The sequence below is a fragment of the Ochotona princeps genome, chromosome 29 (assembly GCF_030435755.1).
Source record: "Ochotona princeps isolate mOchPri1 chromosome 29, mOchPri1.hap1, whole genome shotgun sequence".
Classification (NCBI taxonomy): domain Eukaryota; kingdom Metazoa; phylum Chordata; class Mammalia; order Lagomorpha; family Ochotonidae; genus Ochotona; species Ochotona princeps.
The window spans coordinates 3,056,097-3,078,853 of NC_080860.1; the positions used below are offsets into that span (position 1 = coordinate 3,056,097).

A 22,757-nucleotide genomic window follows, 5' to 3' on the forward strand; every position below is an offset into this window, starting at 1 on the left:
CAGGATCTACTGATAAATTTGGTACAAGATTCTGATGTGATGTTGCATGAATGAGACATGAGCCAGCCCTAGGACCCAGAACCCTGGGCCCTGCGGCAGACGTTGCAGCCCATCCACATGTCATGGTTGGGGGGGGTCTCTGGCCTGCTGCTTAACACCACACTACTAAGCCAGCATCCCTGGGTTCACCTGCTAAGGTGGCAGCTTGGGGACTGCACCCTGCCAGCCCCACGGGAGACCTGCACTGTATGCCTCGACTCCTGGCTCTGGCCTGGCCTGGCCCAGCCCCGACTACTGCACACAGGAACGCTCCACCTCTCCCCCTCTAAAAGACAGAAATGTCCATTAGGAAGATCGTTTATTTCGTAGAAGGCATAAAAATTAAAGTGCTCTTCCCCAGAATATAAAAAGAAAAGTCCCAGCACACTGGCCCACCACGCATATGCACATGAGGGTGGGAGGTGTAGGGCTGGACAGGCCTGGGGCCGGAGCGACAAGGACATGTGAAAGGAGAGGTCAGTGTGTCCATGGGCAAGTGTAAAGTGATCTCTGGGAAAATGGCCTCCAGCCAACACTGATGACAGTACAAGCTGTCCCTTGTCCGTCATGCCTGCCTTCAGGGCCATGCAGTCCCACCCCCGTGCTGGCTCTGAAGGGCACCCAGTGCCTCACAGCGTCCCCCAGCCAGGCCACCGAGGGCCGACTGCAGCTGCATCACCAGCATGCAGGCGTCAGGAGGTGCCCTCCGAGGCGGAGCTCTCCGAGTCCACTGCCACACTCCTCCTCTTGCCGCTTGTCAACACCCCCTTCTCGAACTCTTCTTCAGTAATTTTGCCCTTCTTTAACTTCTTCAAGAGCCTCGTGTCATTCAGAAGTTCCTCCATGTCCTCCTCTTCGATGTCGGAGCCCTAAGTGTAGAAAAAGCCATAAGCCCCCGAGTCTGGCAGCCGCACGCACAGGAAGTCGGTCAGCCGCAGCCACAGCGAGCTGGACTCGGGCGAGGATAAAGCGGCAGACATTACCTCCTGCCTTTTCCTTTTCTCACTCATTTTCTTCTTCTTCTCCCTTTTGGCCTTCTGCTTTGACCAAGCTTTGTTCTTCGTGAACTTTCTCCTGCCTTCACTTTCAGTTTTCTCTCTTTGTTCCAGCCGTTTCTGCCTCTGCTTTTCTCTGATTTTGTCTTTAAACGGGATGGTGTCTGTGTCCACATCCACAGGCACGAAGTCTGGGAAGTGCTTCCCCCGAAGCTCTGGCATCCGGGGCATCTTCAGCAGGGCAAAGCCTCGAGCCAGGCTGGCGAAGTCCAGGTCTGAGGGAGCCACAGGGACCCGTCAGCCCACCATGGCCGGGCTGCGAGGCACCTGACACTCTCGGGTAGCAGGGGGCCCTTGGACGCCCAGTGCCATTGTAAGATGAAGCCACCGGGCAGCTGAGACGGCACATGCAGGAAGGACCCGGCTTACCCTTCAACCTGAAGATGAGGCTGCACTCGTGCTTCGCGTAAGCCTGGACGTAGGACACGAACGCTTTCATGCCCTTTTCAAACACAGCCCTGTCGGCCAGGGCCATGGCCCTCAGCTTGGGCAGGAGGTCCGCTGTGTTCTTCTGGAGTTTCATCTCCTGCAGGGGGCACTGCACAGGGACCGCACGCTCAGCCACTGGGGGACCCCCTGACAGCCCACTGCACAGGCAACACCCAGCTCCCACCCCAGAGGAACCCCGGGTGCAAAGGCTATTTGAAAAGGTAGACCTGAGAAACAGGCTTTCTGTGATCATTCTGCCACAGCAGCAAAGGACAGCAGCCCTGGGTTGGCATATGGAGGTTGGAACCCTGGCCCAGGCCAGAAGGCCAGAGCCTCGCCACATTTAAAGCCGGTGGGGGCTCCCAACCTGTGCTGCCTGGCCCGTGAGCATCTGCAGCCCCTCACTGGACATCCTGAATAACAAGACAGCTGGGTGGGCACTTGGGGCAGGCTGGACACCCACATTTCCTGTGGCCTGGGGTGCAGTCCTGACCCTGTTGCGACTCCAGCTTCCACGCCCAGCATACTTTCACAAGTAGCAGGTGACAGCCCTCATTCTGCTCCCTGTCATCTGGGCTGAATTTCTAACTCCTGGCTTTGGCTCAGGTCATACCCAGCTGTTACACACCTGGGGGGGGGGGGGGAAGGCAGAGGTGAGCCCAGCTGAATAAATAAACTGAATAAATATAGATCTCACAAAAAGGTAAAGGCAGGAAACTTACTTTTTGGTTGATTGCCAGGAAATTGACATAGGACTCTTCCATGGGCAGGAGGAACACAAGGGCGCTGCCTCCACGGCCGATGCGAGCTGTGCGTCCACAGCGGTGCACGAATGCGCTGGGGGTGGGGGGAGCAGGTGCCCCAAGGACAGTGAGCAGAGCTCTGCGTGTGTGTGTGCAGTCACCAGCCCCAGAGCTCGCGCTGCCCCGGATGCTGAGCAGGGCCAGTGGGGCCAGCCATTCAGCAGATCCCGCACACACACAGACATCCATGACCACGTGTCAGTTCTTTGTCGGGTCAGACAGCTCTTTCCCAGTGGAAAAATGACAATAAAGCAATCTGTAATCACAGAAGTAACCGCTGCCTTTCTGTGCAAGTATATTCTGGGGTGCGTTTGTGCATTCAGTGTTCTACCATGTACGTGTCTGTAGGAACACACAGCATCGAGCTGCTGCGCTGACGGGCCCGGGAGCCTATCTGTGCCATGTGACTGCTGTGCACAGCCTCAGAGCAGGCCTGAGGCCCTCGGGACGCCAGGACAGGGAGGACTGCCCACCAGGTGGTACCTTGCGCTGCTTGGGGGGTCGTACTGCAGAACCCAGTTCACCTCGGGAATGTCTATGCCGCGGGCCATCACATCCGTGCACACCAGGACCCCGCTGCAAGGGAACAGGCAGTGAGTGCTGCGTGTCTCCCGCACCGCCATCCGCAGCCTCCGGATAGAACACACGGATTCTGGGGATGGGGCCCCCAAGAGCACACACTTGTGGGTGATAACATTTTGATTTTTCCTTCCTAAGAACCCCTATTCCTTTGCAAATTCCCAGTGAAAACTGTGAGGAAGGTCAGAGAAAGGTTTCTTATATGAAGATGTTTCCACGTGAAAAGCAAAACCAGGTGAGCTAATCCTATGCTTCGGAAAACTACTATGTCCATGCAGGCGACAGGTGCACTGGGCAGGGGTCCCTCCGCCCTGAGGGCTGCTGGCAACATCGCTGGTCTACACTGTGATGAAGACACCAGAAAATGACTCAGGGCCACAAACAGAAGCCAGTGAAGATGCTGGAGACCCCAAGCTGACCCGGGAGGCTGTGGGGTGGCCTCCCGGTGACCGCCCCAGCTCCTCGTCCCACGCGGTCTGGGCTCTGTGGAGGACGGCAACTCCAGGGTGTCCCCGGCAGAGCAGGTGGGGCTGAAGCCAGAGCGGTGGGCACCGGGACGTGGCCCGCATGGAGCAGGGCCACGAGGCCGACTCACCTGGGCAAGCTGCGGAACTCGAGGAAGATCTTGTTGCGTTTGTGCTTCATCTTGCCGTGAATGCACAGGACCTGCACCCCCCTGACCAGGGCCTCCAGGGCCTGCCCGTAGTACTCCACGCAGGCGCAGGTGCTGCAGGAGGGGACAGAGGCTGAGGACACTGGCCATCCGGTTGTTCTGCTCCCACCCCCAGCACAGGACAGACAACTGAGTCCGCAGCCTCTTCAGGAGGGCAGAAGGGACGGCTCTAAGTGAAGCCGCTGCGAGGTTCCACTCTGAGCCTCGCCACCAAGGGCAGGCCTGTGTTTCAGCAAAATCCCTCCATCCGGCATTAAAACCACAGGATGTAATCCCACAGCCAAGACGCCCAAGCAGGGGCATCTCCTAGGCAGGACAACCCAGACATCCACAGCAGAGCAGCCCTGCAGCGGGGCTCTGCGCCCAGCCCCCAGCCCCCAGCCTCCTTCCTGAGTGGCTGCACTGTTTGCTCGGCCACCTCCGAGTGCAGCATGCCTCACACCCCTCTGGATTGAGCATCCGAGAGGGTCCCTGGCTTCACTGAGAAGGACAGACATGGCCAACACCACCCCTGTCCCAGCCATCAGTGGAGACACGAGAGGGTGACACAGAGGTGACACAGGGGGAAAAGGCCAATACAGTGCCAGGAACATCAGCCTTGACCTTGCTGAGGGCTCAGGCCAGCATCTGAAACTGCCCATCTCTGCTTGTTTTTCTGCAGAACAATGAACCCCTCCCACTGGAGCCCCAGCGCCTGGGGTCCAGCTCCTTGCCACCTCCAGTACTCCAAGAGAACCTTCCTGACGAATCCCAACCCCGAGCGCCACAGGCACCTGCACTTCTGGTGGAGAAGAGGCCTGAATCCACCACCCACACAGAGCCAAGAATATTACCTGAAGAAGATGAGATGTTTCTGCTGCTTGTGACTGCGAAGAAAATGCACCAGCTGATTGAATTTCTCGTCGGCCTTACACACCTACCAAGAAGGCAAACAGAATAAACACACTGACAACAGGACAGACTGGCCCTGGTTCACAGCACATGCCGACAGTAACAAGTACAGGTGCTGTAACGACTGTGACCCCCTAAAGCACCAACAGGCCCAGGGCACCAGGCGGGTTAGTCGCTGGCACCAGGTGGGCTTTCAGGTGCAGATTCTGAATGGCCAGCTCTGCACGTGGACCAAGCACACGTGCCCCGACGGCTCCGCAGACTGACACCTGGTTCAGCAGTCACTGCTCCCTGGGGGTGAGACAGGCTGGACAGAGCTGCACCAGGTCAGGGGAAGCACCCCGGACAGATGTCATGGTATCCCTCACTCCAATGAATGCCACCTGCCAGAACAGGACAGCAGCCACAGAGGCCCTGCAGCACCAGGATCAGGACTCACCTGCTATGAGCACCATCCCAAACCCCTTCCCAATGACAGACTCACTAGTCCTCATCTGGCCTGCAGCGTGGGCATGGGCGGGCTCCACACTAAAGGCACGGCCTGCTCAGTGCATGCAGCAGGATCATGATGGCCTATGCCAGGCTGTGTACCCAGGCAGTCCCACTGCCCACGATGCACTGCATGAGGCCCCACTGCCCAGGAACAGCCAGCGTCCCGCCCAGCTGAGCCAAGCAGCTGAAAGCCGGCAGGGACTTGCGCAAGGGGCAGTTTCTAAGCTCCCACTACCTGGAGCCTGCCTGTGGACCGCAGCTGCCCCTGCCCAGCCATGTGCAAGGCTTGTCCCGCCCCTCTGGGCTGCAAGATGATGGGAAGAACTCCCAGGGCCTGTGAGCGCGGACACTGGCCTGCGGGCTCTCCGGGTCCCCAGCTGCCCCATGGCCCATCCATGAGGAGAGGGAATGAAGTGACCTGGTCACGCAACAAACAACACAGTCCCCAACCCACCCGAGACCTGGGGAGGGAACCCCTGACCACAGCGGCTGGGGTCCACTGTTCATGTCTGTGTCACACAGATGTGGTCACAGGCACCGCACACAGAGGCAAGCAGTCTCCTCAAGTGAGCTGGCTTCTGAGCGTTTGCCATGCCCTGCCGCCACGGGCGCCTCTTGTGGCTCTGAACGCACTGTGCCCAACCATGCCTGTACCAGCACACCCAGGCAACACCCGGACAATGACAGCAGGGTCCTTGGAGACTGCTCCAGACACATTCAGAGGGACTACGCACCTGGAAACTGCCTCCCAGACCAGAGCCCAGGCTCAATGCCAGCTCTAGTCTAAATGCCATCTGGGAGGCAGCAGGGCAGGCTCCAGAGGTACCCGAACCAGCCACTGCAGGCTTGTGGGCAGTGAACTGTCAGCCTCCCTGTAAAAGAGTAAGTGACTCCCTCTCCTTAACAAACACGCTCGTGAGCCTAATCCCTGACCCAACACTGAGGCCCATCCAGACCACTGTCCTCATACGTTCCCATCCATTTGCAACAGAGCCACAGGGTCCTGCACAGCGAGCAAAAGTGGCGCGCAGTCCAGGGAGGCACGGCCCAGCACTCACCATGTAGGAGTTCTCCAGGCGGGACGGGGTCTTCTGGGTGCTGCTGGCCGCCACGCCCTTCTCCTTCACCGAGATGCGCACAGGGTTCCGCAGGCCGGCTCTCACCAGGCTCTCAAGCTCCTGCGTCTGTGTGGCGGAGAAGAGGCCCGTTCTTCTCTGCTTCGGCAGGAACTCCAGGATGGTGTTGATGCTAGAAGAGGCCCACACTTAGCCCTCCCCACCAGCATACCAACAACCAGGCGAGCGAGGCCAGCAGGGGCTCAGCGAGACCGCAGACCACCCTAGGACGTATAGTGCTGCCACTTGAGACCACAAGTTTGTACTTCTTTACACTGTCATTCTGCCAAGGTTTCTCCAATGTAAGAAAACAATTATGGCTGTATAATGATCACAAGAGTCTGAAATTTGGGAATCTCATGGTGGCTCAGCTGGCTAATCCTCTGGCATCCCACCTAGGCGCCAGTTTGTGTCCCAGTTGTTCCACTTCCCACCCAGCTTCTTGTTTTTTGCCCATGAAGGCAGCAAAGGATGGCTCCAGTCCTTGGGCACCTACGCCCGTGTGGGAGACCCAGAAGCAGCTCCTGGCTCCAGGCTTCAGTTCAGCTCAGCTCCAGCCATTGTGGGCATTTGGGAAGTGAACCAGTTAATGCTCTCTCTCTCTCTCTGCAACTCTACCTTTCAAATAAATAAGTATTAAGAAAAAAAAAGATCAAGCTAGCGAACAGTTTCCAATGTGAATGTGACCCAAAAGAGCAGAGCCACGAAGCCGGGGATCCACCGGGCTCTCCTTCCTGGCAGCACAGCGCCCCCCACCCCAGGCCACTGCAGTCAGAACCCTCTGCGCACCTTGCCTCAAAGCCCATGTCCAGGAGTCGGTCGGCCTCATCCAGCACCAGGACGTCCAGGGACTTCACGGAGCTGGCCAGATCCAAGCCCTCGGCCTTTCTCCTGAACATGTCCTCCAGACGGCCCGGAGTCGCCACAACGATGTGTCCGCTTGTGATGGAAAGAGACCCTTTGCCACGTGTCCATCGTAAGGACGCTATTGCTAGTTACCCAGACACCTGACTGTTAATTCCCTAAAAGCCACCTACATGCCCGGGAACAGAAGGGGGCCACAAAAGGAAAGCAAGCGCTGTGGAGACACAGCTGGCTTCCAGGCCATGATGCAGGTGAGGTTGGAAAACCACAGCCCGGAGCCCAACCAAGCCTGCCACCTGGCTTTGGGAGGTCCCTGGCTGGTGCACAGCTCATTCTCGTGTGGCGTCACCTCTTTCACAGGACAGCACACTTGAGAAATCAGAGATGGAGACCACATGGCCCATGAAGTCTAATGTACTGATCATTTGGTCATTTACAGAAAATTCTGGCCAGGCCAAAGTTGTGTCGCAGCATGCTAAGCCTCTGTTTGCAATGCCAGCACCCTCTATGACCATCAGTTTCATTTCAGGCCCCTCCACTTTCCATTCAGTTCCATGGCCTGGGAAAGCAGAAGATGGCCCCTGCTTGGGAACCTGCTACTTGTGGAAGACCTGAAAGAAGCGCCAGGCTCCTGGCTGCACCCTGGCCCAGCCCTGGCAGTCATGAAGAGTCTATCTCTCCTCTGTAAATCTGCTCCCCCCAGCCCCGAGCCCAGACTCCCTCCCAGCTGTGCCCCTCAGGGCCCACGGGGAGCAGGTGGGACGCAGCCTGGGAAACCATCTACAGACAGGGGCTCAGTGAGGCCCAGACCAGAGTCCACTCCGCATGGGCTCCGCGTAGAGCAATGACAGGCAGCGGGAGCTCACCCTTGTTGCTTGAACCTGTCCACGTCCTCGCCAGGATTCCTGCCTCCAATCCAGAGGATCTGGCTGCAACACAGAAGGTTCTCTGAGCAAGGGGAGGCAGAAGGACAGCCCTGGCCCCAAGGGGGGACAGCACAGACACGGGGGACAGAACTGGGGCCCCACAAGGAGGTACCTGAACTGCGGGAGGTGCTTGGTGAAGTGCGAGAGGACCTCATCGATCTGGATGGCCAGCTCCCGCGTCGGGGTGATGATGATGGCTCCCACCTGGGCGCGTGGGGGAGCAGCTGTCAGCGAGAAGGGCAGCCCAGACACACCCCGGCCCTCACAGCACTTCCCGGAGGCGGCGGGGTCCCGCACCGTCCGCCTGCCCCTTCTCCTTCACCAACAACACTGAATTAGCCCGCCTGGCACCACTGCACTGGTGAGCACCTCACATCTCCCATATGCTTCCGTGCGCGACAAGGCGCTGCACACACCCACGCGTGCACTTGCAGCTCAATCCCCACGACTCCTCCCAACACGGTACTCCTCTGCACGGCACACCCGCAGTGACCAACACCAGACAGCACGAGGGCACCGTCCCGGGGGCCACTGCGGATGGCACCAGCCAAGGCCACGCCTGTGAAACCCTGGCACTCAGCACACCACAAGAAGGACGGGGGTCACCGGATGGGAAAGGCAGCAGGGCCGGCTGTGACTGCTGTGAGGCAGTAGGTTTAAGGGGCGGATGACGCGCAAGCAGGGTGCGGTGCGGTGCGGGGCACGTGCTGTCCGCCCTGCCCCCTCGGCCGCGACTCCCTGCCAGTGCCTTCCGCCCCCTCACCTGATGCTTCTTCAACTTCTCTTCCCTTCGCAGAAGAATTTCCAGGAGGGGGATGAGGAAAGCCAGCGTTTTGCCACTGCCCGTGATCTGCGGAGGGACACAGCGCTGCGTTTAGCTCTGGCCTTCGGCTGGGGACAAGGCGCAGGCAGCTCGCCTGGAGGCTCAGTACTCACCGCTTCCGCAGCCACGTCTTTGTTTCTCATGAACAGAGGAATGGTGGCGGACTAGGGTGAGATAACAGCACCAAGAGCACCGGTCAGAGGGCACCCCGAGAACACACAAGGCAGGAAGGTCACGGCCGACCCCAGCACCAACAGCACTGGTCGGAGGGCACCTGGAGGAACTGAAGTGGACGGGGCAGTGGTGTCCACACACGAACACTGTGGCCGCAGTCATACCTCCTTGGCCTGGGCAGGGGTTAAGGTCTCCTCCAGCGCTGGAGACAGGGGACAGCGACTCAGTGGCCGCTTTCCTTCAGAGAGCTGTGGAGCACTCGGACTGCAGCGGAAGCCTGGGCTTGGTTTCACACCCAGAGAGGCTATCAGTGGCAGACGCCGGTCTTGGCCTAGGTGGCTCCCCCAGAACCCCACGTCTGGGCCAGAGCTTGCAAATATGTCCCCGGGTTCCATCTGCTGGTACACAGTCCGTCCTAAAATCTGACAACATCTGGGGACATGTTGGTGGCCAGGCACCAGGAAATGCAGCCTGCTACAGGCAGCCGGCAAGTGGAGCCAAGGAATGTCACTAAACACTCTGTGACGCTCAAGGCAGTTTCCATGATAAAACATCGTCAGACTGAAATGGAGGCGCCAGTTCTGGATCAGGGCTGTCCATCAGAAACACAATGTGAACCCAGAGCAGGTGCCACGGCACACAGGGCTAAACCTCCGTCTGCACACTAGGATTGTACATGGTCACCAGTTGGAGTCCCAGCTGCTCCACTTCTAGCTCCCTGCTTGTGGTCTCAGAAAGCAGCAGAGGACAGTCCAAAACCTCGGGCCACTGAAACCGTCCACACAGGAGACCCAGAAGAAGCTCCTGGCTTCAGACCAGCCAAGCTCCTGCCATTGTGGCCAATGCAGAAGTGAACCAGTGGTAGAAAGATCTTTCTATATCTCCTTCTCTCTTGTATATCTGCTTCTACCTTTCCAACAAAAATAAACTTAAAAAATAATTCAGGGTGCTATATACTGTATAACAGTACATCTCAGGATGGAGCACACGTCCATTGCCCAGTAGCCCCATGTGGCTGGGAAGGGCTCCAGGACCAACTCCAGTGGCAGGCCTCGGTCTAGGTCACATTGCCCACCCAAGGCGGGCACTTACCATTCCAAGTGGCTGCCATGGTCTGGGTCGCGCTCGCCTGCCCAAAGCCTGGCTCTCACCACTCCCAGCTTCCATCTCCCCCCGCACCCGCAGCCTCCACGCTGGGCACACTCAACATTTTCAAACGCAACTCTCTGGGGTCCCTCACAGCTTCCTCGGCTCTGTGACCGGTTCATACCATCCACCCAGCTGACCACAATGACACTGAAGCAACCCTCTCTCATTAACCCGGCTCCAGTCCCTCAGCAACTCGGCCAACACCCTCCACGGGGCCCCTCCATCACCGACGGTCTCGCCCGCCAGCGGGGGGGCCCCCTACTCCTCCCCCCTTCCAGATTTTCCCACAGAACTGGCATCCTGCCGCACTCAGCACCGCATCCACATCCTCGCAACTCCCGCCCTGCATCGCACATCCCGCACACCACGCAACACACTCGGCTTCCCACAGCTAACAGCCCAGGCAAAGCCAGCCGCATGCACCTGCCCTGGTCCCGGTCACCCCACAGCCGGCTGCAGCTCCCTCCTTCGGGCACCGGGCCTCACATCAGCTGCTTCGGCTCCTTCCTGCCACCTGCCACCAGCTGAACCCCGGGCTCCTCTTCCTCCAGCTCTGCCCTTAGGCTGGGTGCCAAGCGCACAGCATCCCCAGGACCTGCAGCGCCGGACACACCGTCTCCTGCCAGGCGCCCACAGCAGCCCTAGGAGGTGATGGGACGTCCTCGTCGTCCCGGGGAGAAGCCACCGGAGCACGCGCCAGGGCAGCAGCCACACGCCCCGGCCGGAGGAGGCAGGCCCGACCCGCCGCTCCACCTGGCCGGCCCTCACCTGCACCGGCGTCATGGAAGGGAAGCCCAGCTCCCGCAGCGCGCCCAGCACCCGCGGGTGCAGAGGCACCGGCAGCGACTCCCACGAGCCCTCCGTGACGTGCTCCATGGCGGGAGCCGCCCCCCACACGCGCTGGGACCTCGCTGGCCAGCGCTTCCGCTTCCGGCAGCGCCGGGGCCGGGGCCGGGCGGGAACTGTGCGGCGACGACGAGGTTCCGGGTCCGCCCACGGCGCTCGCGCGGCCAGGCCGGGAAGGTCAGCGGGGAAGAGGCCGGCGGAGCTGCCCCGTCCATCCGCCAGCCCGAAGGGGACGCGGGCCCGGGGGTCACGGCCAGAGCCCCGCCTCCAGGCAGCACCGCCGGCCTGCGTGGCCGCCTTCCCGCCGCTGCAGCTGGACGGCTGCCCACGCGGGAATGCCGCTGCTGAGGGCATCCGGGAGGACTGGAGCTGGTTCTCTCCGCTCTTGAAATAAAGGTGACCGGAGAGGTCACCGAGTGATGTCTCCCGCTTCACAGTTCACATCCCCCCCCCCCCCCAGCCTCCGGTGCCCCTCAGCCCGGCGGTCACGCAGGCACCCTGGGATCCCAAAGCCGCACTCCCCTGACGCCATGACGGCCTCAGGCCCCTGGCGGGGCAGCTGCGTGGCCTGCTGCCCTGGGGCTGCGCCCTTGGCCAGTTCTCCGACCTGTTACACCCTGGAAGGACACTGGTGACCCCTCGGGGAAGATTCCAGGCTGAGAAAATCTTTAAATCTCTGTGGCCGCAGTCACAGTGAGAGCAAATAATTCACCTTTCCCAATTTAAAAAGAGGTGTAAACCATCAATGAACCCATGCAGAATGAATTCCATGCAGAAACTGCAACAGGGCTCCTGACCGTCCTCAGCTTACAAAGGATGAACCTCCACACAGCACAGGCACAGACACCCTGAAAACAGGCGCCGGTCTCCAGACAGGAATCAGGCCGGGCAGCGGGGTCCACTCTGGGGGACCTGGGTTAGGCCTGTCCTCACGCAGAGTTGCTGCCCCCCACCCCGCAGACCCCCACCAAGCTCCTGGCCGGCTGCAGCCCCAGCCAGTCTCATTTGTCCACTCTGGAGGGCCTGGGTTAGGCAACACTGATATATAAAATACAGAATACTGTTTTTAAAAAGAATTGTTTATTTACTGAACCTGGGGCGTATTAGTTAGACAACCAATTTTAAATTTACATCTTTTAATTCAATTTTGAAGTGTTTTCACACACACACACAAAATTGGCAAGCAACAGTCATTCTAAGGTGAAAACGTCACCTTCTGAATGTACTGTTGCAAGGTATTGTCACCCAAGGTGGAAAAGTGTTTGTATTCAACATGGAGACCTGTAACAAATTTAAATTAATTATATAAAACTTGTAATAGTTTTTCCCTTGCAAAGATCCAAAAGAAATGTACAAGTAACTAATATACATCAGTCACAGCATAATCCTGGATCGCTCCTGAACCAACAACCGATGCTCCTTAAATCTGAAACCCATCATCAGAGATCAAAGAGGAAGTTTTATTCCATTCTATACAAAACAAAATTCACATGTGCCAAAAAAAAAAAAAAGCCCAAAAGAACCAAAAAAAATAAAATACCCTAGAGTGGACATGGTGTCCAGTGCCCTAGTTACAGTGGCCCAAAAGGTCACTGATGAAGAATAAAACAGTGGCCGTATGTCACAGCAAGCGAACATAACCCTGTGACATCAGAAACCCAGGTTCTCCCAATCACACGGGCGCCGAGAGTGGACGCGCCTGCACAGGAGGGGCAGCTGGCATCGCAGAAACACCTGGAGGGCTGGCTTTGGGAGCGACTGACAAGGTGAGGCAGAAACCAGAAAATTAGCTGCTTTTGTCATCAATTTACATGGAGGTGACAAGCCTGAGGTTCAATGTTAAAAACGGGGGACTATGTGTCGGAGGATTCGCGCTCTGAAGAGGGAGCCCCGGCCCGGCAGGGCGAAGGTGCCAGAGGCAGGAGCTCACAAAACAGACCGCTACTGCCGTGAGCCGCAGGGTGACCAGCACACAGCCACCTGCTGAGGCACTCCCCAGCACTGTGCTGCTGCCTCAACAAAACTGCAATTTATTGGGAAGAGACGAGAGCTGGGAAAGCCTGCCCTCTCTCTCACACACAGGGTTTGCGTTCTAACAGGACCTTGTATCGTGAAAGCAGCAGTCACGTAACAAATCATGCCAATCAAAATTCAGATTTCACTGTAACTTTCTTAAAAAGGTGTTTCTCCCCCACTATCTATTTACTCATCACAAAGAAAATGTAAGCCGTGAATGTGCAGTTCTGAAAATAAAATCAGAAACTGATGACATCAAAGGACCAAGGTGTGTGGTAAACAGTGAGTGACGACTCTGGCATCTTCGGGAAAGGCCTTCTAGACCACCCTCCGGACTTCAAAGAATCTCTTCAGGTAGTAGATCTGCCCCAACGTCATGGCCACCAGGACGAGAGCCTCAAAGAAGGACCAGAGAACCACTCTGCTGTTGGTGTTGTCATTGACTGTGGAGGACAGACAGACAGAGCTTAGTGACAATTCCCAAAAGGAAAGCAGTCCCCAGGTGAAGCACGCCCCACGCAGCACGCACGGGGCCCTACTTGGCACACGGGAACGGGATCCTGGCTTTCCAGGGACAGAGCCACACCCATCCTGCTCAAGGAGGAAATGAGATGCACACCTCAAGAATGAAACCTACACAAACCTCCTCATCCTTGAAGGGCCCTTCATCACCATCCTTTTTCGGCTCCAGCAGGAAATGGACTTTAAAAAATTAAACATTATTTTAAGCTGACAATTACCTCGGGACTATCGACCCAGACAGAGTGTGTCAGTGTCACTCTGGGCTCTCAAGCATGCCCGCTGCCGCTGCAGAGAGCAAGGGCTTCTGGGTCCACGGAGCCACCCTGGGAGTTCATTACCACAGGGCAGACGACAAGCTCCAGGCTCAAGATCCAATGCCTGCAGGTCAGGACTGCACCTGTCAGCTTCCTCTGCTTAATTAGCCTCACTCTCTCAAGTTCCTGATCACATCAACAGCCTTAACTTTTTAAAACAATGTAGTTAACTTTTTAAAACAATGTAGTTCCAGATTTTTATGAAAATTGCCAACTAATAAAAATTAGCAATATCACTAAAATTAGCAATACAAGTATAATAACAATATTAGTCAAACAAATAAGTAGCTGCTTGCTCTGAAGTAGATCCACCATTTATAAAGATCAACTCCATTCCTAATGGCTCAGGGACTGGCGGCCACTGGATTGTAAGAGCTGCGAACAAATGGTCAATAGGAAGTGAAAACCTTTTCCCATGTTTCCAAATAGTTATCTTACTTACTCAAAGGTGACACTTGCCAAGAACATAAACTACAATTCTAAAAACCACACAAAAAACTGAAATTTTAGTAATAATTTCATGATATGGAGTTTGCTTCGACTGAATCTTCAGCAAGAAAATGTAGCAGCCAACTTCCAGCATAACTTGAATGACCCATTTTAGCACTATGTCTAATAAATGGCTCAATCAATACCTCCAAAACTTCATCAGATTTACAGAGAGGAGACAGAGAGGAAGATCTTCCATCTGCTGATTCACCCCACAAGTGGCCGCAACGGCCGAAGTTCAACCAAAGCCAGGAGCCTCGTCCGGGTTTCCCATGTGGGTGGAAGGTCCCAAGGCCTTGGGCCGTCCTCCACTGCTTTCCCAAGCACATCAGCAGGAAGATGGATAGGACGCAGACCAGCCAGAACTCAAAGCAGTACTCATACAAGACACTGGTGTTGCAAGCAGCAGCTTGACTGCACACACTACAATGCCAGCCCCACAGTCTCTTATTGCTGAATATAAAAAATATTTATCGGGCCTGGTGCGGTAGCCTAGCAGCTAAAGTCCTCGCTTTGAACACGCGGGATCCCAAACGGGCTCTGGTTCGTGTCCTAACAGCCCCGCTTCCCATCCAGCTCCCTGCCTGTGGCCTGGGAAAGCAGACGGGGACGGCCCAGAGCCTTGGGACCCTGCACCTGCTATGGTGGTGTAGCACACTAAGCTTCCAATCACAGAGCAGTGGAGGTAGAGGACACTGTGGCACAGCAGCCCAAGGCAGCCAGCCAGGAAGGCCTGACTGTAAGACAGGCTTCTGCAATGCACCTGCTAACGCTGGGCAAAGGGCTCACAGAGCTCACCGCTGAGGAGTGCGGACTGCAGGCAGATGCACAAACACACTGGTGCGGGCAGGGCCGTGGCATAACATATGAGGCGCCACTTGTGGTTCCAGCATTCCACGTGGGTGCTAATTTGAGTCCTGGCTGCTCCACTTCCAATCCAGCTGCGTGCTGTAGTGACAGATGTTCCCAGTGCTTGGGCCCTTGCACCCACGTGGCAGACCCAGATCAAGAGTCTCTTGGCTCCTATCTGGACAGACCCAGCTCTGGCAGCTGTGGCCACTCAGAGAATGAACCAATAGACGGACGACCACCTACTGTCTCCTCTCTCTCTCTGTAACCCTCCTTTCATGTAAAAATAAATAAATCTGTAAATTTTTTTCTTGGTTTAAAAAAAACAACACTGGGAGTCATTTGCTTTACATGATTAAACTGAATACAAAATTTCAATTCTATAGATTGCTATAGGTTAAACAATCCTATTTCAATTGTTTGACACCTGAAATTCTCTATAGTCCAAAACTAAAATGCTTCAAAATATGACACGTCTTGGGCACAGACCAAAAGGCTAGCCGTCTGCAGTATGCTGACAGGTACTCCCAGAACAACTCACACTAACGGGGACACAACCACCTGAGCACTCGGGACAGCAGACACTCGGCCTGCTCGCGCTTCTCCTTCTCACCTATGTGAAAGACAGAGCTAAACAGGTGTCACACCTGCTAGGTCACTCCCCACACTCCCTCAGGGTGTCCCCAGTGGGCTGGTGGGGCCCATGGCCTCCTAGGTGGACATTCACAGGACAATGGACTCAGACCCGGAACCAGCATAAGGAATGCAGTCAGCCCACTTAGCAGGCACCTACTGTAACACACCCACGCCAGCAACCCCCGTGTGCTGGCAAGATTCTACCCATCACTCTTTCCTACTCACACAGCTGGAATCCAGATGTCTACCTAAAAACGGGTCTGTGTCAACGCTGCTCTCTATTCTAACTACAGTGGTCTTCTGTTCTAGAAAAAAAGTATATCTCAACAGATATTAATCACACCAATATAAAGGTAGAGGGGGGTGATTACAGACCAATGTTAACACTCCCCTCTTCCTCCTCCTTTAAGAAAACCACTTGCTTGGGGCTGGCATTATGGCATAACAGGAGAAGCTACAGCCAGCAAAGCTGGATCCCACATGGCCACTGGTTCAAGTCCTGGCTCCTCCCTGCTCACATGGCTGAGAAAGCAGCAGGCAGGGCTCAGGCGCTGCGGTCCCTGCAACCACGTGGGAGACTGGATGAAGCTTCACGCTCCTAGCTCCCTCCTGGCACAGACCAGCCCCATGTATTGCAGCCATCTGGGCAGTGAGCCAGAAAAGCTCTCTGCTCGTCTCTAACTCTTAAATTAAATAAAATAAATCTTAAAAACAAAAAAATGAATTCCTCAGCTTACCTTGCAATAGAAAACAATCTTAGCAACCTGTGCTGAACGCTACTAGTACTTTATGACTTAGCAAGTGCTAAGTTCTAATAAAGCAATAATAAGCCACTGTAACTCAGTGCAAGGCTTTGCAAATGCATGCTCTTAGAAAATACTCTTCCACAAGTGCTTTCTTTTTTTTTTTTTTAAGATTTATTTATTTTATTACAAAGTCAGATATACAGAGAGGAGAAACAGAGAGAAAGATCTTCCGTCCGATGATTCACTCCTCAAGTGAGCCGCAACGGGCCGATGCGCGCAGATCCAAAGCCGGGAACCTGGAACCTCCTCTGGGTCTCCCACGCGGGTGCAGGGTCCCAATGCATTGGGCCGTCCTCAACTGCTTTCCCAGGCCACAAGCAGGGAGCTGGATGGGAAGTGGAGCTGCCAGGATTAGAACCGGTGCCCATATGGGATCCCGGGGCTTTCAAGGCGAGGACTTTAGCCGCTAGGCCATGCCGCCGGGCCCCACAAGTGCTTTCTTAAGGTCAGAGTTGAGGGGCTATCATTGCAGCAGATGAAGCCACCACCCACAACACTGTCATTCCATATGGCACCAGTTCAAATTCCAGCAGCTCCACTTCCAATCCAGCTACTGAAACACCTGGGAAAATAGCAGAAAATTGTCTGAGCATCTGAGCCCATGACCAGCTTGGGAGACCCAGCTGAAGTTTCAGGCTCCTGGCCCAGCGCAGTCCAGGCGGAGCCACTGCTGGCCACGTGGAAAGTGAACCAGCGTATGGAAGACATCTCTCTCCTCCTCTCTGCAGCTGTGCCTTTCAGATGCTAAGCCCTCAGTGGTTGGCGAGAAGCAAGCGAGGGCACGGGCCGCAGCACTCACTGGCTCTGTGTATCCGCTCCCGGACTTCCATGTACTCCTGCTCATGCTTCACGGCCGTCATGGCCACTGCCAGCTCGTTGATCATTTCTTCTAGCTTGTTCTGGTGAGCTACAGAAACATTACAAAACAAGTTAGCACATACTTGACAATATCTTGGCAGGAAATGTTCATTTCACAATAAAAGCATTACTCAGAGAGACACGTAAAAGAAACTACGTAGAAACGGCTCATGCATCAATATGGATCACTGCTGAGGCACTGGTGACAATTTAATTCCCAAAGCATTTTTTAAAAGTTCATTTCCAGGGGACAGGGCCCTGACGCAGAAGGCTAAGCTTCTACTTGCAGTGCTGGCTTCCCAAATGGGCACTGGCTCCAGTCCCGGCTGCTCCACTTCCAATCCAGCTCCCTGCTAATGTACCTGGGAAAGTAGCACAGGATGGCACAAGTCCTTGGGCCACTGCATCCACAGGGGAGACTGGAACAAGTTCCTGGCACCTTGGACTGGCCCAGCTCTGGCTATTACAGCCATTTGGGGAGTAAACCATTAGATGGAAGATCTTTCTGTCTCCTTCTCTCTATAAATCTGACTTGCCAATTAAAAATCAGTAAATCTTAAAAAAAAAAAAAAGGCCCAGCATGATAGCCTAGTGGCTAAAGTCCTTGCCTTGCATCCGCTGGGATCCCATATGGACAATGGTTCATGTCCTGGCTGCTCCACTTTCCATCCAGCTCCCCACTTGTGGCCTGGGAAAGCAGTACAGGATGGCCCAGTACAGGATGCACAGGGAGTTCACAATTTTTGCACCAAAATAATACTTTTCTTTTAGTTTTCCAAGAATATTGTATAGTAATTATATATGCATTTAAAAATCTAAATCCCATAACTTCAAAGAACCATGCTAATTCTGTTAGTTTACAAGTAGCCCCAGAGCCGACCTATAAACCTCCCAAAGCTGAGCAGAAGTGACATTTGGCAAAACCCACACTCACTCACTCACCCTCGGCCAGGTAAAGCAAGGATCCCATCCCGGGGAGCAGCAGGTGCTGCCCCAGAGACAAGTTCTCACCCACTGGAGCACTCAGCCAACCTGAGGGGCCTGGCATGCGGTGTGGCAGGAAGGGGCTGCAAGCAAGACCAATAAGCCCCAGTGCACCTGGGCCCACCCCCCGACAGACCCTGGGAGGCAGGGAGGGCTCAGCCGACTGGGCTCCTTCCACCCACATAGCAGAGATGGCATGAGCTGCCGGGCACTCAGGAGACAGCCCAGGGGTGGGAGTCCCATCTGACTCTCAAAGGAACTCACATATAACCTTGTGAAACACAGAAACACAGCACTGTTCTAAGAGTGCGCTTCAACAACCAAGCAGCTGGCAGGAGACGCTGCATCAAGCCTCAGCAAGGGGAGGAATCTCTCGTCCCAGGCCCACACGGAGCCTCCCCTGGGGGCCATACTCACACACCCCACCCCAACAATCCTAAACCTCTCAGGGCATCCAAGGGCCACCCGTTAGTGAAGGCAGGTCAACGGAAATCTCGCAAGACCGCTGCACTGTGCCGACCTTGAGAGCAGGGGTTCTCGGGGTGGCACCACGGCCCGCCACCCCAGCCCACCCCCGGTCCTGGGGCTCAACTTCACACAACCAGTATTCATACTCATCAGCCAATATGTCCCAACCATTTAAGAGGTCAGAAACCAGGACCAACTTTCAGAAAACAAGCAAACACTCCACCCTCTGAAACACCTACTGCTCCTGGAGCATAGCCAAGTCCTGCCCTATATGTGGTCCAAAAATGAATCACCAAACAGCACAAACCACCCATTCTACAGATTGGAAAACAGATCACTTCACCTTCCTCATGATGTCATCATGTTACTAATTTCTCAGTATCTTGGACAGACATGATCATGCTAACACTGCCGGGTGTGTTCAGCAGCTACCAAAGCAGCTTGCAAAGACTCCCAGCACGTACTGTGGCCCAACACACACACACACTCACACACACACACACACGCTGGCTCTTGGCAAGCAGCGTACCAAGCAGCAAGCAGGTTCACGGCTGCTCAGTGGGATAATAAACAACCTATGTGCAACACGTGGCTCAAAGAACTTTTTTCACAGCTGTCTGCACAGCTATTTGCACACGGCTCCTGGAACTGCACTTCAATCCAGTCAAGCCCCAAGCTGGACACTTCAGTAACAATGAAACAAACTTGCAGTATTAGTTCTACCAAAGCACCATTTGCAATTAGCCATGTTTAATGAAGACATTCCTAAGCCACCAGCCAGCTGTCATTCTGAAGAATCAACAATGCTACTTACTAGCAAAGCACCAATCACTGTGTCCTTAGCAATACCCTGACTCCAGCTCAATCAATCTCATTAGTTGCAGGGCTCAAGAAAAAAAAAAAAGAAACATACTCCTGCCAACAAAGTTAGGAAAAAGGAAAGCAGAAATTAGACACAGGCAAACAGTGTGATGTCAAAAAGCCACCGGGTCCACATACCGTCCCAGGTATCGCCACCACCTGGAGAAGTGTAGAACACAGAATATACACACACACACACAAAAAAAAAAAAAAAACAGAAAGTTTAGCTAGACCAGTCATGTACAGTGAGCAAACAAGGGCATCCAGTAACAGTAGGAAATTAACAGGACCTGCTAAGACCCACGTAACCCAGATCTGGGCCAGCACACAGCGACTCAGAAAAGCTGCCGGAAGGGGCAGCCACGAGGAAGGAAAGCAAGCATCAACTTCCAGAAGAAACTTCTCTGTCAGCCAGGAGACTCGCTGGGGAGCAACTGGCATTCACAAATTATATATGGTTTTAAAAAAAATGTAGTGGGGCCAAGGCTAATCCTCTGGCTGTGGTGCAGGCACCCCACCTGGGCAGCGGTTCACGGCCCAGCCGCTGCATGTCCCACCCAGCTCCCTGCCACAGTCTACATGGCCTGGGAAAGCAGTAGAGGACGCCTCAAGGCCGTGGGCCCCCCACCCACGTGGAAGACTTGGAAAAAACCTCCTGGCTCCTGGCTTCAGGTCAGCTCAGCTCCAGCTGCTGCAGCCATTTGGGAAATGAACCAGAGAGTGGAAGATCGTTCTGCTTCTCCTCTCTATAGATCTGCCCAATAAAAATGAATAAACCTTAAAAAAAAAAAAAAAAAAAAAAAAAACAGCTTTTAAAGAAGCCAAGCAGTGCTGCACCGAAGGCCAGAAGGTCCGGAAGCTGGCGGCTGCGGAGGCACAGCAGCCGAGGCCGCCTCACCCTCTGTCTCCATGTCTTGTCCTTTTGGGGCCTCCCCGATGTCGATGGTGAACATGACAATCTTCGGGGTCATGGTGGACATCCTGTTGCTGAAACAGAACTTGTAGGTGCCATCCATGTGGGCAGCGAAGGTGTACTTCCCACTGGATTCCCGGTCTCCTTTGTAGATCCCTTTATTGTCGGGGCCCGTGATCTGCAGGTAGGAGACATGAAAGCTCAGGGTGCACTCTCGCCCTGTGCACAGCCAGCGGCATCCACCCGCAGCGCCCTCAGCTCCACTGCAGTGGGGGCCAGACAACCGCGCCCCACACACTCCCAACCAAGGCAAACGGGGGTTACAGAGTTCTCTGTCAGCACCCACTACACCTCGGACCTGTCTGTCCAATTACAACCCAAATCCCAGGGGACTGGCACTGTGGTTCAACTGACTAATCCTCCACCTGCAAGTGCTGGCATCCCTTTTGGGCACCAGTTCGTGTCCTGGCTGCTCCATTTCCCATCCAGCCCCCAGATTATGGCCTGGGAAAGCAGCAGAGGATGGTCTAAAGCCTTGGACACAGGTGGAGGACCCAGGTGGAAGACCCAGGGGAGGCTCTTGGTTTTGGATCTGCTCAGCTCCACTTACTAAATAAACCCTTAATTTAAACGAACTCAAACGCCCTCCCACAGAAGTGGCACCTCTCCCTCCCACTGCCACCCTCACCCCAACACAGCACATCAGCCACTGCCGTCAATACCCAAGATGACAATGGCACACAGACTCTTCTGGTCCATGTTCAAGATTGCCCTGGTTATTGTTAAACTAGGAGTCTGGCTTTGTCCAAGACGCCCCGGGGCTAAAGACCCAGACGGGACGTTTAGGAACGGCCCAGGCAGCAACTGTCACTGGCAAAGGGCACAGCTGACCCTCTCGGCGAGGCCACTGCCCAGCCTGTGAGGCCCCGACAGGCACACCTGCAGGTCAACAGGTGAGCCCACGTAGTAACTCCATTTGGTTTCAGGCGAAAGAAACGTGGGGACAGGTCATCGATCAGGGACCCCGGGTGTGCTCCGGACAGGCTCCACGCAGTCGATCCCAAACGCCTGTCTCCCTCCCTCCAGGCCCAGCTCGGCCGCTCCCTCGCCGCGCGCGCGTCCCGACGTGAACTCCACAGCCTCGCCGGGCAGCAACGCCTCGCGGGGGCCCAGGGTGACCCGGGGCAGCGCAGCCCCTCCAGGACGGGCCCGCGGGGGTGACGGCCGTTGGGGCGTCCCCGGGGCGGGAGCCCGCGCCGCCGCGCCGCCCGCCCGCGCCCCCGCACCTCCACGTCGATGTCCAGGAAGCCGCCCTCGGCCACCTCGAAGATGAGGCCCATCTTGGTGCCCGAGGTGACCCGCTCGAAGAAGCACTCCTCGGCGTGCGCGTCGATGCTGACGAAGTAGCCCGAGGCCGTGGCCAGCAGCGCGGCCAGCAGCACCAGCAGCTCAGCGGGGGTCACCATGGTGGCTCCGGGGCCGAGGCCGCGACCGGGACTGCGGCCTCCACCGCCGCTCGGACGCCGCCGCCGCTCCGCCCCTTCCGCCGCCGCCGCCCAGCGAGCTGATGCGGGCGCCGCCCATTGGCCGCCGCCGGGGCCGCCACGTAACGGACGCACGGCGGCCGGCGAGGGCCAGGCGGGCCGCGCGCGCATCCGGGCCTGGACGGCAGCGCGGAAAGGCCGAGCCGGGCCGTCCCCGGCCTGTTCCCTAGGAAACAGCCGCCGGGGAAAGTGAGGACGAGGACGTGACGAGGACGGCAATGGCAGGCGCAGGCTGACGTGGGGGACTCTGAGGCTCAGGAGGCGTCCCCAAACACACATTTGACCGCGTCCCCCATGGTCCCCCCCTCCCAAAACACGTTCCTCGCGGTGTCCCCAAAGTCGCGTCCCTCAGAGCTCCGTGTGTCGCCGCCACACGGATGTGTTCGCGGTTGTTTCAGCGGCCATCGCGGACAGCCCTGGGCTCGCCCAGCGCGCGGTTCCCTCAGCCCGCAGGCGGACGGGCGCGGCGGGCACGGAGGGCTCAGGCTGGCGGAGGGTCCCCCAAGCCCCCTGCTGCGGGCGCGGCCGCCTACGGGGTAGAACTTCAAGTTTCATGTTCACTTTCGAACTTTCTGGCCTGATTTCTCCGGGATGCCAAGCGTCTCGCTGGAACGTAATCAATTTCATATCGTGGGATTT

General features: G+C 56.0%; 2 protein-coding genes across 7 annotated transcripts; both read right to left on the reverse strand.

Annotated features, from left to right (window-relative positions):
* Positions 1-720: 720 nt before the first annotated feature.
* On the reverse strand, positions 721-10,936 carry DDX55 (DEAD-box helicase 55). Its single transcript, XM_004595409.2, has 14 exons — positions 10,781-10,936; positions 8,803-8,853; positions 8,630-8,716; positions 7,979-8,070; positions 7,807-7,869; positions 6,866-7,015; positions 6,020-6,209; positions 4,412-4,494; positions 3,501-3,632; positions 2,810-2,902; positions 2,246-2,360; positions 1,464-1,632; positions 1,023-1,309; positions 721-908 (listed from the first exon to the last, which is right to left on the reverse strand). Exons 1-14 carry the CDS (start codon positions 10,886-10,888, stop codon positions 732-734), a joined length of 1,797 nt encoding a protein of 598 aa, XP_004595466.2. The 5' UTR covers positions 10,889-10,936; the 3' UTR covers positions 721-731.
* A 1,926-nt stretch (positions 10,937-12,862) lies between these two features.
* On the reverse strand, positions 12,863-22,160 carry TMED2 (transmembrane p24 trafficking protein 2). Of its 6 annotated transcripts, none has more exons than XM_058656860.1 (5): positions 21,861-22,158; positions 20,560-20,752; positions 19,800-19,820; positions 17,315-17,397; positions 12,863-13,317 (listed from the first exon to the last, which is right to left on the reverse strand). In XM_058656860.1, the coding sequence occupies exons 1-5, from the start codon at positions 22,038-22,040 to the stop codon at positions 13,249-13,251; spliced, it is 546 nt and encodes a 181-aa protein (XP_058512843.1). In that variant the 5' UTR covers positions 22,041-22,158; the 3' UTR covers positions 12,863-13,248. The 6 variants fall into 6 exon arrangements, with proteins under 6 accessions (XP_058512843.1, XP_036352300.1, XP_058512844.1 ...); XM_036496407.2 differs by having other exon boundaries at positions 17,290-17,397; positions 21,861-22,154; XM_058656862.1 differs by having other exon boundaries at positions 13,177-13,317; positions 17,290-17,397; positions 20,499-20,752.
* Between the last annotated feature and the right edge of the window lie 597 nt (positions 22,161-22,757).

Bases quoted from the DNA above. Each gene is read 5' to 3' on its own strand.
- TMED2 (XM_036496407.2), bottom strand. From the start codon at position 22,040: ATGGTGACCCCCGCTGAGCTGCTGGTGCTGCTGGCCGCGCTGCTGGCC. The intron at 19,821-20,559 runs GTGAGGCGGCCT...ACACTTCTCCAG, and splicing joins ACAAGACATGGAGACAGAGG to GTGGTGGCGATACCTGGGAC. The intron at 13,318-17,289 runs GTGAGTGCTGCG...TGTCCTCCACAG, and splicing joins GGAGCGGATACACAGAGCCA to TCAATGACAACACCAACAGC.
- DDX55 (XM_004595409.2), bottom strand. From the start codon at position 10,888: ATGGAGCACGTCACGGAGGGCTCGTGGGAGTCGCTGCCGGTGCCTCTG. The intron at 8,717-8,802 runs GTGAGTACTGAG...GTCCCTCCGCAG, and splicing joins AAGACGTGGCTGCGGAAGCG to ATCACGGGCAGTGGCAAAAC. The intron at 7,870-7,978 runs GTACCTCCTTGT...TCTGTGTTGCAG, and splicing joins AAGCACCTCCCGCAGTTCAG to CCAGATCCTCTGGATTGGAG.